The 17,751-nt window shown below is 39.1% G+C and overlaps 1 protein-coding gene across 1 annotated transcript; it reads right to left on the bottom strand.

Annotated features, from left to right (window-relative positions):
• Window positions 1-221: 221 nt before the first annotated feature.
• Window positions 222-15,285, bottom strand: LOC122745478 (cystatin-A-like; the record flags this gene model as incomplete). The annotated part of the gene is made up of 4 exons (XM_043990797.1): window positions 222-359; window positions 4,437-4,538; window positions 14,996-15,098; window positions 15,239-15,285. Coding segments are annotated over 4 exons (375 nt in total), but the record flags the coding sequence as incomplete, so codon positions are not given.
• Between the last annotated feature and the right edge of the window lie 2,466 nt (window positions 15,286-17,751).

The raw sequence follows: 17,751 nt of genomic DNA, 5'->3' as shown, positions 1-17,751 counted from the left end.
TGTCACTATTTCTGAATATATCTTTTCCCCTTCCTCTATCCAGTGAACTATTCCTTATAATAAAAAAATTTTAAAAAGAAAGGAAAAAAGGGACTGTTGATTAAAACTAACCAATCCATCATCCAAGTCAAAATCTGCTTTTAATAGATCCATGTTTTATTTCAGTTGTGCTTATTGATACAGGATACTCAAGAAAGCAACCAAAACCCCTTCTTGATTGTGCCTCTAAAAGGAAGTCAGTTCAGTTCATCATCCTTGGTTTTGCCGGTCTGGAAGTCCAATAACTCCAATGGCTCATTTGTGTGAGGGAGAGGTTCGAATATTTTCAAATGTGAATATCGCTCCTTCCCAAGAGCGACCTGCAAATAAAGAGAAGTGGAGAATCAGTCCCATGGATTTCCATCCAGCAGCTCTTACCTCTCAGGGTCTTTGTGTGGGCATTCCTGTTTTAGGTAGGGGTTTTGACTAGATCAAACCTTCTTAAACTGTGAGTCTTCTGAATGTGGGAGTTGCAAAAATTTTGACAACAGTAAAAGGTTATGTATGCCTATTTTACATAACTTTATGCCTGGGGTCTTGTAAAAATTTCTTGGGCAAAAGGGGGTATTGAGTGGAAAATTTTAAAAGCCCTGTCATTTAAGTCATTTAAGAATGACCTCTGATTTGAATTTTGTTTTATTTATTTATTTTTTTTGTGGGGCAATGAGGGTTAAGTGACTTTCCCAGGGTCGCACAGCTAGTAAGTGTCAAGTGTCTGAGGCTGGACCTGAACTCAGGTCCTCCTGACTCCAGGGCTGGTGCTCCATCCACTGTGCCACCTAGCTGCCTAGTTGTTTTTTTTTTTTTTAAAGCTAAGGGAATTGAGTCCTTCAGAGGTCCAATGAACAATAATGGTTGTTAATCACCTGAATTTTTGAAAACCTAAACAATTCACTTTTCATGAGTCAATTGCGGTTTTAAATTTGAATAGTGCCTCTGTGACAGAATTTAATTTATTTTTTTGGGGGTGGGGCAATGAGTGTTAAATGACTTGCCCAGGGTCACATAGCTAGTAAGTGTCAAGTGTCTGAGGTCGGATTTGAACTCAGGTCCTCCTGAATCCAGGGACCATGTTTTATTCACTGCATGACCTAGTTGCCCCCAGTTTCATTCATTCATTCATTCATTCATTCATTTATTGATTTGTTTCTCTCTCTCTCTCTCTCTCTCTCTCTCTCTCTCTCTCTCTCTCTCTCTCTCTCTATCTGTCTGTCTGTCTGTCTGTTTATTTAGGGCAATGAGAGTTAAGTGATTGCCCAGGGTCATACATCTAGTAAGCATCAAGTATCTGAGGCCGGATTTGAACTCAGGTCCTCCTGAATCCAGGGCCAGTGCTTTATCCACTGTGCCACCTAGCTGCCCCCAGTTTCATTCATTCATTCATTCATTTATTTGTTTATCTCTCTCTCTCTCTCTCTCTCTCTGTCTCTGTTTGTTTATTTAGGGCAATGAGGGTTAAGTGACTTGCCCAGGGTCACACACTTAGTAGGTGTCAAGTGTCTGAGGCCAGATTTGAACTCAGGTTCTCCTGAATTCACAGTCAGTGCTTTATCCACTGAGCCACCTAGCTGCCCCTGTTTCATTTTTGTGTGTGTGTGAGGCAATTGGTGTTAAGTGACTTGCTCAGGGTCACACAGCCAATAAGTGTCAAGTGTCTGAGTCCGGAATTGAACTCAGTTCTTCCTGACTCCACAGCTGGTGCTCTATCCACTCAGCCACCTAGCTGTCCCAGTTTCATTTATTTTTAAGGGTTTTTATTTTCTGAAATGTGCAGGAAAAAAGATCACGTGTCATACAAAAATATGGGTTCCCCTTCTTTTACTTGCACCCAAGCCTCTTTGAAAACATTGTAGCCTTTGTTCATTTTGTGCCTTCCTTCCAATGCTGGATTCCCTGAGGGATAGCTCTATTGGCTCATTGTTTCCATCTGTGGTATTTCATCTCCCATTCCCCTCCCAAAAAGTAGCACTTAACACACTGTCTCTAGCAAAGTCCTATCTTTGGCAAAACAAAATACTACTAGGTAGTACTTTGGAGAGGTAAGTCATAACCATTGTAGGCCCCAAGCAATACCCTAGGACTGATCAACAAAATCAAGAGTTGGGTTTAGATCTGTGTTAGTAGAGAGGATTCTTTTTTTATTGTTTGTGATATATAATTAAATTTTAAACATATATCAAACAGAAACAATATACACATAAGCATATGTATGACATATAATGTATATTTTCTATGTTATTACATTTAGATATACCCAGATATATTCTTTTTTTTTAATTTATTTTTTTTTGCGGGGCAATGGGGGTTAAGTGACTTGCCCAGGGTCACACTGCTAGTAAGTGTCAAGTGCCTGAGGCTGGATTTGAACTCAGGTCCTCCTGAATCCAAGGCCAGTGCTTTATCCACTGCGCCACCTAGCTGCCCCCAGATATATTCTTAAATGCTGATTTTCCCACAATGAGTGAATGCTGGGCTTGGAGTCAAGAAGACTTAAGTATGAACCTTACCTTAGACACTTACTAGCTGTGTGACTCTAGGTAAGTCACTTAATTTAGTTTTCCTCAACTGGGAAATGTCTCTATCTCATTTGTAAGGATCCAATGTGATAATATTTATGAAGGTCTTAGCACATAATTGGGGCTTTATAAATTCTTGTTTTCTATGCTACAGCAGGTGCTCCTGCTTGCCTGACATCTCTTACAACACTTTAATATAGCCTCGTTGACTCAACTGAGGTAGTTGTACTTTGCTGTATGTCAAATTTAGAAACACTTGGATCTACTCTATCTGCATTTCCTAGGTATCTCTACCCACAATCTAAAAAGTGGTCAAGCAGTTCTCAGATGTGTCCCCATTGCTGGCTAAATCAAGTGTTTCTATGGTCATATATTTCTTTTTAAATTATGCTGCAGTGCACAGACTGCTGGGTTTGTGCTGGGAGAATGTTCAAATCCTCTGACACTTGGTTATATGATTTTAGGTAAGTCACTTAGCAACCTTAAGCCCCAAGCAACTCCCTGGGACTTATCAGCAAAGCCAATAGATGGATTCAGATCTATGTGAACCTTGGGAAAGAGGGTTCACATATCCAAAAAAAAGAGAAAAGGACCTATGTGTACAAAAATATTTAAACATCGTGCATAGTAACAGCAATACTGTTGGATGAAGAACTATGAATGACATAGCTATTCTCAGAAATACAATAATGCAAGACAATCCCAAAGGACTAATGATGAAACATACTATCCACTTCCAGAGAAAGAACTGACATTGATTGAACACAAACTGAAGCAGGCTATTTTTCACATTCTTTCATTTTTTCCTTGTATTTGAGTCATATAAAATGATTAATATGAAATGTTTTATATAATTGCATATGTATAACCTATATCTGATTGCTTGCCGTCTCAGGGAGGGGCAAGGGGAGGCAGGGATAGAATTTGGAACCCAAAATTAATAAAAAATGTTTATTAAAAAAATAAAGAGGGTTCACAGACACAAAATTTACTCTATTGATAAAAGTCCATCATGAATTTGGATAAAAATCCCCCAGACAAATGTGTTTAGGATCTGGAAAAAGAAAAGTATATTTCAGTAATTTCTGATAAGGTTGTGTTTGAAATCCTGGGCACTAATGGAGTTGCTTAGGGTCCATGGTGACCTAGTACTCACATTTGGTGAAGCTCTGATATAAAACAGGGTGCTTACTCTCAAGTAACATATAATGTGGTTGTTAGGTTCAAGACATAAACATATAAACCTTGTTTCCAGGAAAGCCTGAGACATGTATCCTGACATTGTCTACTTGCAAGCATGGAATCCACAGTCTTTTGGGCTGACCTTTTATTAGAGTAATCATGAAAGCAAATAGAACTCCCTAAATGAATAACCATGAGTGTGTAATGTATGGATGTAAATTTTCAGTCACAGTCTTTAACATGAGAACTTCCCCTTACAGAAACTCATTTCCATTAATCCCATCTTGGCCTTTCTACTCTCCAGTTGCCCAGCTAGTTAAAGTGAGGGACTAGGGAGAGCTGTTATCATTTTCTTTTTCTCTTCCTTCTTCCACCCCTTCCTCCCTTTCACTTCATCATCCATTCTTTGATTGCCATCTCTCCGGTTCAGTATGAAGTCAAAATCTACCAGGTTAGTCCTCCTTTTCTCCCCAGGTTGACATGAATGTCTTTCCAAAGTCCCTTCCTCCTTTCTGCCTTGTTCACTTTCTCTTGGTAACCATACCATCACTTCATATTTCTCCTTGGGCAGACACATTTTATCTTCTCCAGTTACTCAAATGGGAAGGGGACAAACTATCTCAACACTTTCTGCATACATGCAAGTAGAAATAAACTGAATAGAATATGTTAGAGTTAAGTGACTCGTTGAATACTGACCTTTACATAGTACATGGACCCGGCAACCACTTGGCTTTTGTAACTCACAGCCTCAAATTGCTCGCATTTTTCATTGCTCTTTTTTTCATACTGAGGCTTTACCTTAAGAAAAGAGAGGAGCGCAAAGAATTTAGTAGTTATTTAAAAGTAATATCCAGTTTGGTCTACTCAGTAGCCAATGGAACACTTATAACAATGTAAAATTTAGTCAAACCCTTGTTTCCCCCCAATTCATTAAACAATAAGTGCTTTCAAAAAAATTTATTATTTTTAGAGCCTTTTTTGTTAACATCTTTTACTATTTTTAACATTTTATTTTTATTGGTATCTTTTAAAAAACTAATTAATTAATTAATTAAATTTTTCAACATTTGTTTAGATAAGATTTCCAATTTCAAATTTTTCTCCCTCCATCCCCTCTCTCCCCCCTTCCCCCAGACAGCAGGCAATCCAATATAGGAATATGGGTCATATATATATGTGTATATATTTATATCCATACAATAACTTTAAACATATTTCTGCATTAGTCATGTCATATAAGAAGAATCAGAGCAAGATGGAAAAACTTCAAAAAAGAAAAACAACAGCACCAAAACCAAAAGAAATTAAATGTTTTTTTTTAATCAATGTTTTTGCCTGCTGTGCCTTTGGCATTGTTCTAGGTACTAAGGATAAACACACACAGGCATAATCAACCCCTCCTCTAAGGAGCTTACAGTCTACTAGGAGGAATACAATATTTACCCAAATTAGTAAACACCAAATACATAAAAATAATTTCCAAAGGAAGGAATCAATGACAACAGCAACTATTTCCTCCAGACAAGGAATAAATGGTTGATTGATAGGTTGATTGACCACTGAAGTAATGGGTGGCTAGTGTTCCTTCAGAGGCTACAATGTACATCTTTTGGTAAGGATTCTATAAATCTGAGTTTATAACGATCCTAACAGAATCATAGAATCTCAGAATCTCAGTTTGATGATAATTCAGTAGCTAATCTCTACATAGTCCTACCAGTAATAGAAAAACAAAGAAGATATAAACAGGGATAAATTGAGAATATTGCCCAGAGTCCTGGGAAAGGCTTCTTCCAGGAGGTGGGAAAGGTAGGTTGGAATCAGATTGCCAGATGCCTTGGGTTTAGGCTAAAGAGCTTGTGTTTATCCTATAGACAACTGGGAATAACTCATAGTTTGGCTTGGGTTTTTTTGTTTGTTTGTTTGTTTTTTTGATCAGGTAAGTTCCCCTTTTCTATGTGTGTATCCTTTAGATGTGCCTCAGTACTGTTGTGGACAAGGGTAACTCACAACTACTGGTACTCCATGTCCTATCAGTCCTTTCTCTCCCAAGAGACCCCACAGAGCCCCCCCCCCCATCTTAGGTGCATGCCTCTGCCTGGCAGGCTGCTGGGTTGGTGTCTCAGGGCCTGCTGCTCCCATGAGTCCATAAGCAGTGCTCTCCTCTCCTCCGGGCCTGGGGAGATGGGTCACATTCTTTGAAGCTGCTTTCTCCCAACAGTGACAATCTCTCAGTATCCAGCTCTGACCTGCAGTCTTTGTCTCAGGTTCCAAATAGAATCTGACTGAATGTTGCTCCCCGGGGCTCCTTTGACATGGACCATTGTGTTGGAGGTGGGGGTGGGGAGGAGAAATCCTTCCCCACCTAAGTTATCTCCTGAGCCTGGCCTGGCCTGCTTAATGAATTGACACATGAATAGAGCACTGTGTCCTTAGTCCAAAGACCTGGGTTCAAATATGACCTCAGACACTTATTAGCTGTGTGACCCTGGGCAAGTCACTTAACTTCCTCTTTTTTTTATTTTTAGTGAGGCAATTGGAGTTAAGTGACTTGCCCAGGGTCACACAGCTAGTAAGTGTTAAATGTCTGAGGCCAGATTTGAACTCAGGTACTCCGGACTCCAGGGCCGGTGCTCTATCCATTGCGCTACCTAGCTGCCCCAAGTCACTTAACTTCTGCCTCAGTTTCTTCAGTTACAAAATAGAGAAAATAATAGGGCCTTTCTCCCAGGGTGGCTGATTGAATAAGATCATATCTGTAAAGTGCTTAGCACAGCTCCTGGCATGTAGTGGGTGCTTAATAAATACTTGTTACTTTCATTTTTGAACTGCTTTTTAAAAATATATATATATTGTTGGGAAGCTAGGTAGAGCAGTGGATAAAGCACAAGCCCTGGATTCAGGAGGACCTGAGTTCAAATCTGGCCTCAACCACTTGACACCTACTAGCTCTGTGACCCTTGGCAAATCACTTAACCCTCATTACCCCCCACCCCCACAATTAAAAAAAATATATATATATACACACACATATATATATATATATATACACACACACACACACACACACCCATATATATATAGGCCCAAGGGATATGATTGAGTCTCTTAACTCCTCACCAAATGTGGTTTTTATTTTTATTTTTTGCTTTTTATCCAGTGGCCACATGCTACAAATCCTCCCACATTGATTAAGAGACATATTCATAGATTTGTGTGGGTCATAAGTTAACTATTTTAGATTTTGTGATTACATTTTTGGAAGGGAATGACATTGGTGATTATATCAAGTGAGGTGGGAAAGGAAGCCACCTCCCTTACATCCCCCAATTAGGAATTGGCTACAATATTTGGCTACACTCACAAGGATAGTTGCCCCTAGAAGCAGCTGCACCTGAAGCTATACAATCTGTACCACAGACCCCTACCACAATGCAGGGGACCTTGGCACTTATGAAACTTTAAAATGAGTATATTGCATTTTGCAGTGAGTCCCACTTTCTCTGGACTCTAACTTCCCTTCATCTCCTTTTGGCAGTAGTTATGCCTTTGTCACCATCCTTTTCCAAGAGTCTTTTGACCTCTTCTTCACAGGAATCCTCTCTCAGGCCAGTCTTCTCTAGGACCAGTTAACCAGAGATCACATTTTTCAGCCAACTCACCTCCTGCCCAAGAGGTCATGCCCTCAGTATGCAGATGGATATCTAATTTTTTAAAAAAATATATTCTATGTGGAAATTGATTTTGCTCAACTATTACAGAAGAATTTATCCACTATGACTATATAAATCTGAGAGTTCCCATGATTTCCATTTTCTTTAGAGATATATGTGACAGTGGGCCTCACTGGTAAGCGTGACAATCCTCTGGTAGGGAAGTTGCCTCAACTGAGCAGATGGATTTTAATAACAACACATGCTTTGATCTCTCTTAGAAATCAGTATCCTATCTGGATTGTAAACTCAGCATTTAGCCCATGCCCCCTTTGAAAACTATCAGAATCAACTTCTCTTGTTAGAAAAGTTTGTCCTTAAAAGGTTAAGCACAGCCCAAGCTCTCACAGGGCAGGCCCACACAATGTCTATTCTTTTGATAGAATAATAAATTCCTTTTGTTACATTTTTCCTAAGCCTACCTTATTTCTTTAGGGTGAAACCCTAATGAAGATTGTTCATTCAATACTATGCATGTTGGTTACAAGGGTTTTGTGTTGTTTTTCCAATGGAGTTGGGTAGGGGAAGGAGAGAAAATAGATTTTAGTTCATTGAAAATAATTAAAATAAGTTTAAAAAATTTCTTAGCAAGAAAGAGTCAGGAAAACAAGGGTACCCCCTCCCAACTTCCCTCTTACCATTCTATGTATTATCAGACCTTACATCTTTGGACCTGAGCCCTGGTCTTCCTGGGGTTGCCTCACATCCTAATCCCCCAGGCAGTGTTAAAATTGTTGACTTCTAACTTCTCCTCTAATCTGTGGTATTTTACACAAGCACACACTCTTGGGTTTTCCACTAGTAGTTAGTTGGTAATCCCCTGAAGAAAGACAGGGGAGAGAGTTATAAGGCTATGTTTCATGCACACACAGTTCTGTCAGTGTGGGCTTATCTTCTGCCTACATAGATTACAAACACTCCATAGATGATCTACACAAATGTCTGTGGCTAATATGCACACATGACCTGGTTCCTTATTTTCTTTGAATGGACCTTTTATAACTCATCTAGACTAGTCCTTGGTCAACAGGCATACAATTTGTCAGCAGTCCTTTCTGACTAGGTAGGACCTGTAGAGCTTACAATCCACTGGTGTAGTTTTGGAGAACCCAGAATCACCTCCACACTGTGATAATGCATTGGAACAGGACTTCCACGGTTTATAGCTAAGTGTTATGAGAAGCCTTAAAAGTGTGTGGATGCCTGCGGCAGCTAGGTGGCACAGTGGATGAAGCATTGGCCTTGGATTCAGGAGGACCTGAGTTCAAATACATCCTCAGACACTTGACACTTAACTAGCTGTGTGACCCTGGGCAAGTCACTTAACCCACATTGCCCTGAAAAAAAAAAGTGTATGGAAGTCATAGGCATCCCTGGCCTTCACAGCAATATGAATGGAACTTACTGTAACAAGTGTAAATGCTTTGCACTCATCTGCAAATGGTCTTGACAGTGCCTACACTGACAGGTATAGTGGAAGGAGCTCTGAGCTCTGCCTCTGCTGTCAGGGGACTTTGTTTCAATTTCCACCTTGAACATTTACTACCTGTGTATAATGGAGCAAGTCATCTCTCTTGACCTCAGTTGCATCATCTATTAAATGGGGGATTGGACAAGATGACTTCTGATGGGCCTTCTAGTTCTACAGGTTCTAAACCTGGGGTCCACAGACCCCCAAGGAATCCATGGATTCAGAGGTCCATGAACTTAGATGTGGAAAAAAATCACATCTTTTTATCACTGAACTTTGGCTTCCTTTTATGTAAAGTCATCTTACTTTTTTGTTATGCATTTAAAAGCATTGCTCAGAGAAGGGGTCTTTAAGCTTCACCAAAATGCCAAATGGATCCATGACACACACACACAGAGGCAAAGGACACCAGCCTAGACCTATGATCCTGCCATCCTATGATGACCTTACAAAGTTGTAAGCCAGAGAAGAAGGCCACCCCATACCTGTAAGGAATCTCTGATATATCTGGCAAATGGTCATACCACCTCTACTTGAAGGGCAAAGCAAGAGCATCACTCCTCCACATGGCAGTCCATTTTACCTCTGGACAGTTAATTGACCCAATTTGCAACTTATACACATTGTTCCTGACTTAGCCCTTTGGGTCCAAGCAGAACAAATCTAATATTTCTTCCAAATGATAAGCTCCCAAATTTGTTGTTGTTGAGCTGTCTCAGTTATGTCTGACTCTTTGTGACCCTATTTGGGATTTTCTTGGCAGAGATACTGGAGTAGTTTGCTATTCCCTTCTTCAGCTCATTTCAGAGATGAGGAAACTGAGGCAAACAGGGCTAAGTGACTTGCCCAGAGTCACACAGCTAGTGAGTGTCTGAGGCCGGATTTGAACTCAGGGAAGAGGAGTCTTCCTGACTCCAGGCCCAGCACTCTCTCCACTGAGCACCCTGATTGCCCTAGGCTTTCAGACACTTGAAGGTAGATATTTTGTCCTCCCTGACTCTTTTCTTCTCCAGGCTAAACACTCCCATGCCCTTCAGTCGATTCTCATGTGGCATGGACTCCAAGTCCTTCACTTTGTTTGTTACCCTCTTTTGGACACTTTCAACCATCAGTATCCTTCATAAACCATGGATGCCAGAAACAAACATAATCCTCCACATTTAGTAAGATGCAGCATGATCAGAGGTAAAGAGCCATGGACTTGGAGTCAGGAGACTAAGGTTCAGATGATCCCTAATACTTACTAGCTTTTAGCTTTGGGGCCAGTCACTTAACTTCTCTGAATTTGAGGACTTAATTTGTCAAAGTAAATCAATTAAAAAAACATGTGAAACCTCTATAATGTACATATAAGACGTTGTGCTGAACACTAAGGAATAGTACAATTCCTCTGCTTTACACATAGTAGATGCTTAAAGTTTATTAGGTGAAGGAACTTATAAGCAAATATGTGAGGAATACCTCCTATACCCAGATTAATAGGGCTCAAGGGAGCAGAGAAGAGGGCTAGACTAAATGCTATTAGGAACTTTAAGGAAGGAGAGATCATATTGTTTGAGAGATCATGGAAGGCTTTTTGGGGACAGGGGCCAACCTGAGTAGGGCCTTGAAGAAGGAGAAAGATTTCAGCAGGTAGAGACTTGGAGGGAGGGGCAATACTCCCTGCCCCACTCTGCCTCATAGAATTGTGAGGAACAGATGACAGCAGGCACAGGAGACAATATCTTAGACTCCATAGTGATGGGAGGAGATATTGCTGTCTGGATGATTCTGGAACAGTCTCTGAGCATCCATTCCACTAGCTTTGAAATAGCTTCAGAATGAGTGCTGGGGGCTCTCTTGTGGGAGTTTCTAGGGAGGGGGTAGCAGACAAACCTGGGGCAAGGCAAAGGAGCAGGCATAATGAAGGGCTCAGGGCAAAAGGAACAAAGTGTGCTAACTAGACAACCAACCATTCAGGGAAATGCTATTCTTTCCTTTCCCCTCCTTCCTGATTTTTTCCTTTCTCTTTTTATTATGCATTTAACAAGCACTGATTAATATGAGCATTTCTATTTATGAAGCAGAAGGGGGAAAAAGGATTGCAAATGTAGCTGAGAATCTGCCCCCTAACCCTAACCCCAACAGCTTGCTTCTCACTCCAAGTATGACACATTAATGTTCCTGTTTTCCAGAGCCTTTCCAGAATTTTCCACATCCCTTTATTTGGGACTTCCTTGCCTGATAGGTTGTGAGATGATAACTCAGAAATGCTTTACTCATTCTAATTTTTAGTGATTCTGAGCTTTTTTTTCCCCATCTGTCTAATAATAGTTTAGATTTCTCCCTCAGAAAGCTGCCTGTTTATATCTTTTGACCATTTATCAATATTGATGGTGGTGGTGGCATATGTGAGTATTTTAGGTGGCTTTGGAAAGGAAGGTCAGGGAGGAAGCCAGAAAAATGGTTCACAGAAGAGGATACAAAGAGGGAAGGGCGTGTGTGTGTGTGTGTGTGTGTGTGTGTGTGTGTGTGTTTTCCCACTATTATAAGTCAGAAAAACTAGGCAGATATTGGGGTGTAGGGTGGAGGAGGCAGAGGGAGACAGAATTAGTTTCATAGGATGGGTGGTGGCATGTATCATGACTTTCTTCTAGCATGTTGAAAATTCTATTTCTAATAATTTGTAAATAAATCAGTTCATATTTTGGGTTTGGAGTGCGCATAAAGGGAATTTCTGGCTTTCTCTAACGAATGGTACATCCTGAAATTCCCAGGTCATGTGGGTGGGGCCAACAGGCCAAGAAACCAAAGAAATATCTGAAATGTATCCATGCCCTGAGTTTGCATGAGAAAGAAGTATCTACCACAAAGTTACATCAGTTAACCTCATTCTCACATGAATATACTTGGGTTTTTGTGTATACACCTAGTTACAGAGTAAATATATCCATAATGATAGACACTGTATGAGGTGTTAGGCATCCAAATAGAGTGGATGAAACAATCCTTATGCACTAGGAACTTATATTCTAATGGAAGATGGAAGTAATACAGATCTAAGTTTTTTCATTCTTGCATTTTCCTTTTATTGTTTTCCAACATATACGTAAAAACAAAATTTGACATCATTTTTTAACAATTTTGTGTTCCAACTTCTGTTCCTCCCTCCCTTCCCACCCATCACCCAGAAGAACTCAAGCAATTCAAAATAAGTTATACATGAGTAGTCATGGATAACATTACCACATTAGATAGGTTGCAAGTTTAGACAGATTAAATACAAGGTAGTTTGGGAAGGGGAGGGTATTAGCAGTTGAGTAATCAGGAAAGGCTTCCTGTACAGTTCTCTCATCCACATTATGACTTCCCCATTGTGATTCTGACATATAGTAGATTGGTATAAGAAATTAAATGGGAATTTTTGGGGAGTTTTGTAGGAAATGCAGACAACATGTGAAAGTCAGCAGATAACACAGAGCCTATGACCAAATACTCAACCCAAATTTTACAATAAGAGACTATAAAAACCCCATAAAATAAAAAGAAAAAATATAGACTTCTTCACTGGTATGAAGGGAGGGTCAAAACAATTTTACATGAATTTTCCAAATTTCAGGAGCACTGTGCCAATAACTGTCTTGGATGTGGAAGGGATCACTGTAAAAGGTGATGCTTGAGTTGAAGGAAGAGAGGGATTCTATGAAATAGAAATGAGGAGGGAGAGCATTCCAGGCATTGGGTACAGCTAGGGCAAAACCCAGAGATGGAGTGTTGTATGAGGAATGGAGAGGATTGCAGAGTGGTGAGAAATAATGAATGAAGCTGGAAAGATAGGTTGGGGCCAGCTTATAAAGGTCTTTTAAAAATTAAACAGAAGACTTCAAATTTTATCCTAGAGGTAATAAGGAGCCGCTGAAGTGAATTTAGGAGAGGTATTGTCAAACCCGCACTTAAGGGATATTACTTTGGCAGCAGTAGGAAAGATAGATTAAAGTGGTGAGAGACTTGAGGCAGGGAGACCAATTAGGAGGCTGTTGCAATAATATAGGAAACGGGGGCAATGAAGGCTAAGTGCCTTGCCCAGGATCTCACAGCTAGTGAGTGTCTGAGGTGAGATTTGAACTCAGGTCTTCTTAACTCCAGGGCCAGTGCTCTATCCACTCTACCACCTAGCTGCCCCTTGCCTGCATTGATGCTAAACTTCTTTCTGCTGGTGACAACTAGGACAGAAACACAGTTTATCATTTTGGTCAGAAAGATTAGAATTATCACCATCAGAATCCTTTTTATTGCTTGGAAAGTGCCTGTAGCTTGACATATTGGTCAGAGGCCATTAGGGTCTCTTTTGCAACATGGCTTTGTTCTATATCTTTTTTGACTTAAAAAAAATCCAAACAATATTATTCAAGTGGTTTTGAAATTATGTTCATCAACCCGTTAATGTTCCTACACTTTCGTTACAGATCAATTCCACACAGTAAAATCAGAAAAGTGTCCTCAGAAAAATGTTAGCACTGAAAGGGTCCTGAAGGGATCCTGATTCTAATCTCTCCATTTTACAGATTAAGCAAGAGATCTTGGATTAGATGCTGGTTCTAAAATTTTAAACATTACATGATTAAAAGAAGATCTTAATAGAAGAAATACTTTGGTTCATTCCATAGTATTTATGTCTTATCTCATCATAAAACCATTATTTTCTTTTTTTTCTTTGATTGTGTATTTTAAGTCTGATAAATTAATGATTTCTTAGTGGCACCATAACTACTCCTAGATCTTGTAATTGGTTTAAATTACAATTGGCAACAAAAAGGATTGATAATCAGGTAGAAAAGAAAAAGTTCTCATTTTTTCAATCAGCTTCTTGTCCATGAATTAAGCCAAACTATCTGTTTTGGTTGATTTCATAAGGTACAGCAAACACTGGGTAAATTCATCCTCTACTGATAGGTGGAATTTCCCATGTTTTCTAAAATTTCTGCTTGCCAAATGCAGCCATTCTGAATGTTACCTTCAGAATCCAGAGAAGCATATATTTTTATTTTTTAAAGTGATGCCTTTTGCTTTTACATAACCTTTATTTCCGGATCTAGCCTTCCTCTCCCTCCTCCCCAATGAGCCATTTTGTGTAATAAAGATTTAAAAAAAAAAGGGGGGGGAAAAGCAGTTGAACAAAAAACAACTTAACCATGTCTGACAGTCTAGGAACACCTACAGCCCCTCACCTCTGCAAAGAAGAGAGGAAAGCACCTTCTCATATCTTTTCTCTGGGGCCAGGCTTGGTCATTATAATGATTTTATTCTATTTTTTTTTGGTGAGGCAACTGGGGTTAAGTGACTTGTCCAGGGTCACACAGCTAGTAAGTGTTAAGGGTCTGAGGTCGGATTTGAACTCAGGTCCTCCTGAATCCAGGGCCGGTGCTCTATCCACTGCGCCACCTAGCTGGTCATTATAATTAAATGTTATTCAGTTTTATTTTTTTTTTTCCTTTCTATTTTGCCTCATAGAGTCATAAATCTAGAGCTGGAAAATATATCAGGGACCACCTACTTCAATCCCCTCATTTTGCATGTGAGGAAACTGGGGTCCAAGGGAATTTAAACGAGTTATGAAAGTCATACTGATAGTGTCAGAGGGTAGGATTTGAACCCACTTGCTCTGACTTCTAATTTAGTGCTATTGTCACTGTACCAGACCCACATTCTTGTTGCCCATTGTATATATATTTTTGTCAGTTTCTGCTCACTTTGCATCATTTCATGTAAGTCTTCTCATGCTTCTCTAAATTCTTCATACTCATCATTTCTTATGGTTTATGAATGTTCTATTTCATTCATGTACCACATTTTTTTTTAGCTATCCTTCAAATCAATGACCATTTGATTTTGTTTCCAGTTCTTTGCTACCACAGAAAATGCTGCAATAGATAAAGTAGCAAATGAAAATATCATAGAGATGATAGATAAGCCTAGAAACTAATTCTTTGAAAAGACTAACACAACTGACAAACTTTGAGGGGGGGATATCAAGTTAGCAGAACCCATTATTTTCAATTAAATCCTTCCTTTCATAGAATGCACTTCCTTACCTTGTCAACAATCTCCTGGATTTCTGGAGTTGCAGCTTTAGTCTCACTTAAGCCTCCCTTTACCATTTCGGAGATGGTTGCTTTGCAGGAAGACATGCTGGAACTGAAGTAATGAAATGATAAGATCAGTTATCCTGACTCCAGTTTTTAAAGGGAGGCAGGCACTCCTCACATCCAAGGAGTGCAAGGGTGGATCATAATAAAGCACCGCCTTCTTGGCTGTAGAAATGACTTATTGCTCACCTGCTAGCATGTATTAATTTGTGAACATGAATGTAAAGTATTGTCATATAATAAGGCAATTAGATGTTCCTCCAAACCCCTTTTTAAAGTGGGCAAGAAGAAGCAACCCTCTGTTCTCTGAGTGAATGGTGAAGTCCAGGGAAGGCTTCTAATTAAACAAAAGGGGACTATTTACTTTATGTTGTAAGGTAATAGCCCCAAATTTCCAAATTTTCTCTTCAATTATACTTGTTCAATTTTAATAATGATAGGTACTCTTCTCTCTCACTCACTTCCCCAAGGAATAGGTGAGACTTTGGCCTTGAATGTTCCTCTAAAACACTGGTATTCTATGAGTTTATAGAGGAAAGGCATTTCTTCTGTAGCCTTTTTTGATGTGTGGGTTTTTTTTTTTACTAGTATTTAAATTTGCTTGAAATCAAGTAGCGTTTTTCTTTCAACATATGTGAAGCTATGTGGAAATCCCTAAAGGGCAGAGACCATGGCTAAGACTCTCCTCTAGTACCCAACACAGTGCCTAGCATATAGCAGTAGCTTGATAGATTTTGAATCTATCATTTAATAATTTGAATCAATCAACATACATTTATTAAGCACCTACTATGTGTCAGACATTGTGCTAAGGACTGGAGATACACAGAAAAAGGTGAATTAGTTCCTTCTTTTAAAAATTTACATTCTAATAGGGGAGACAATAGAATTACAATAAAGAGAATAGATTCATATTAAACCAAAGTAGTTAAATATGAGGTAGCTTGTTTGGAGGGCACCTAAAGTTGAGGGGATCTAGAAAGACTTCATTGTGGAAGGTAGTCTTGAAGAAATATAAGGGGACGTGAAGGAGTAGGGAATGGCAATAGGGGACAGCCAACGCATAGGCACAGAGATGAGGAAGGGGATGGCATATAAAGAAAACAGTGATGGCCAGATGGATTGGAATGTCAAGTGTATGAAAAAATATCTTCAACAAACCTGGAAAGGTTGTCTGGGGATACATTGGAAAACCCTTTAAAATTTAAAGAAGTTTGTACCTGATTGTAAAAGCAAGAGGGAGCCCTTGAATGAATCCTTTTGTCTGGGAAAGAGTGCTTAAATGGAGTTCTTAAATTAATCTGCCTGATTGTTTATTTTTTTTAAAAAGTAATTTATTATTTTTATTTTTTCAAGTAACAAGTATTAAAACCAAAATTAGTATGCCCCTCCTGCTACTCCTTCCTCCATTCAGCAAATTTTAAAAAGAAAAGGAAATCTCTCAAAACACAACTACATTGTCTGCCAAAGCAAATCCCCACATCGGTCCTGTCTGTAAATGCATTTCTCCTTCTGCATCTTAAGTTCATCTGGTCCCTGGCAGAAGGTGACTAGCATGTTTCCTCTTGATTCTTTTGGACTCAGGGTTTATCACTATATTGTTTTGATAAGGATTATTAAGCTTTTTCCAGTTCTTTTTCTCTGTAATCTTGTTATCATTGTACAAATTTTTCTTTTGGTTATGCTCACTCCTCTTTATATCAGTTCATAAAATTCTTCCCAAATTTCTCTGAAATCATCAGTTCCATAATTTCTTACAGCAGAATAGTGTTTTACTACATCCATATACCACAATTCATTTAGCCATTCTCCAATAGGATACCCCCTTAAGTTTTCAATTTTTGGTTACCAAGAAAAAGCATTGCTATAAATCTTTTTGCACAGATAGATCCTTTTCCTCTACCTTCAGGGCATAGGCTCCCAAATTATTGCTAGATACCTATGGGTTTAAATGGATCTTCTGTACATTAAATTAAAAAGCTTTTGCACAAACAAAACCAATGCAAACAAGTTTAGAAGGCAAGCAGAAAGCTGGGTCACAAAATTGTCTTTACATATAATTGGAACCCCCCCAAATGTTATTTTAAAATAAATCATATTCCAGGTATCATAAGTAGGCCAATATTCACTGATGGCTTTTGAAGTAGTACTTTTTACATTAGGATGTCTTGTATCTATAAGATGGGGCAGCAGGAAATTACCTATGTGTGTATGGATGCTGCACACTTTTTTTTTTAAACAAGCAATTCCAAGTCATATATGTTCACAAAAGGCTGGTATTGGTAGCTACAAACATTCTGAATAGCAAACATTTTACATATATTATGATAGAGATCATAGCAACCACAAATTGCCAGACATTCTGAAATGAATTGTGGTAGTCATAGTTTAGCTGTCATGGAGCTGGCAGAAAGATATTTTCCTTCATATTTTTAGATGAGAAAACAGAGACTCAGAGAAGTTAATTCAGTTCCCCAAGATTGTTGTTTAGTCATTTCAGGTGTATCTGACTCTCCTTGACCCCATTTGGGGTTTTCTTGGCAAAGATGCTGCAGTGGTTTTCCATTTTCTTCTCTAGCTCATTTTATAGAGGCAAATAAGGTTAAGTGACTTGCTCAGCATCACACAGCTAGTAAGTCTCTGAGTCTGGATATGAACTCAAGTCTTCCTGACTCCAAGGCCCAGTTTTCTATCTCCTGGGG

The sequence above is a fragment of the Dromiciops gliroides genome, chromosome 3, assembly GCF_019393635.1.
Source record: "Dromiciops gliroides isolate mDroGli1 chromosome 3, mDroGli1.pri, whole genome shotgun sequence".
NCBI lineage: Eukaryota > Metazoa > Chordata > Mammalia > Microbiotheria > Microbiotheriidae > Dromiciops > Dromiciops gliroides.
This window is presented reverse-complemented; position numbering and strand designations above follow the sequence as displayed.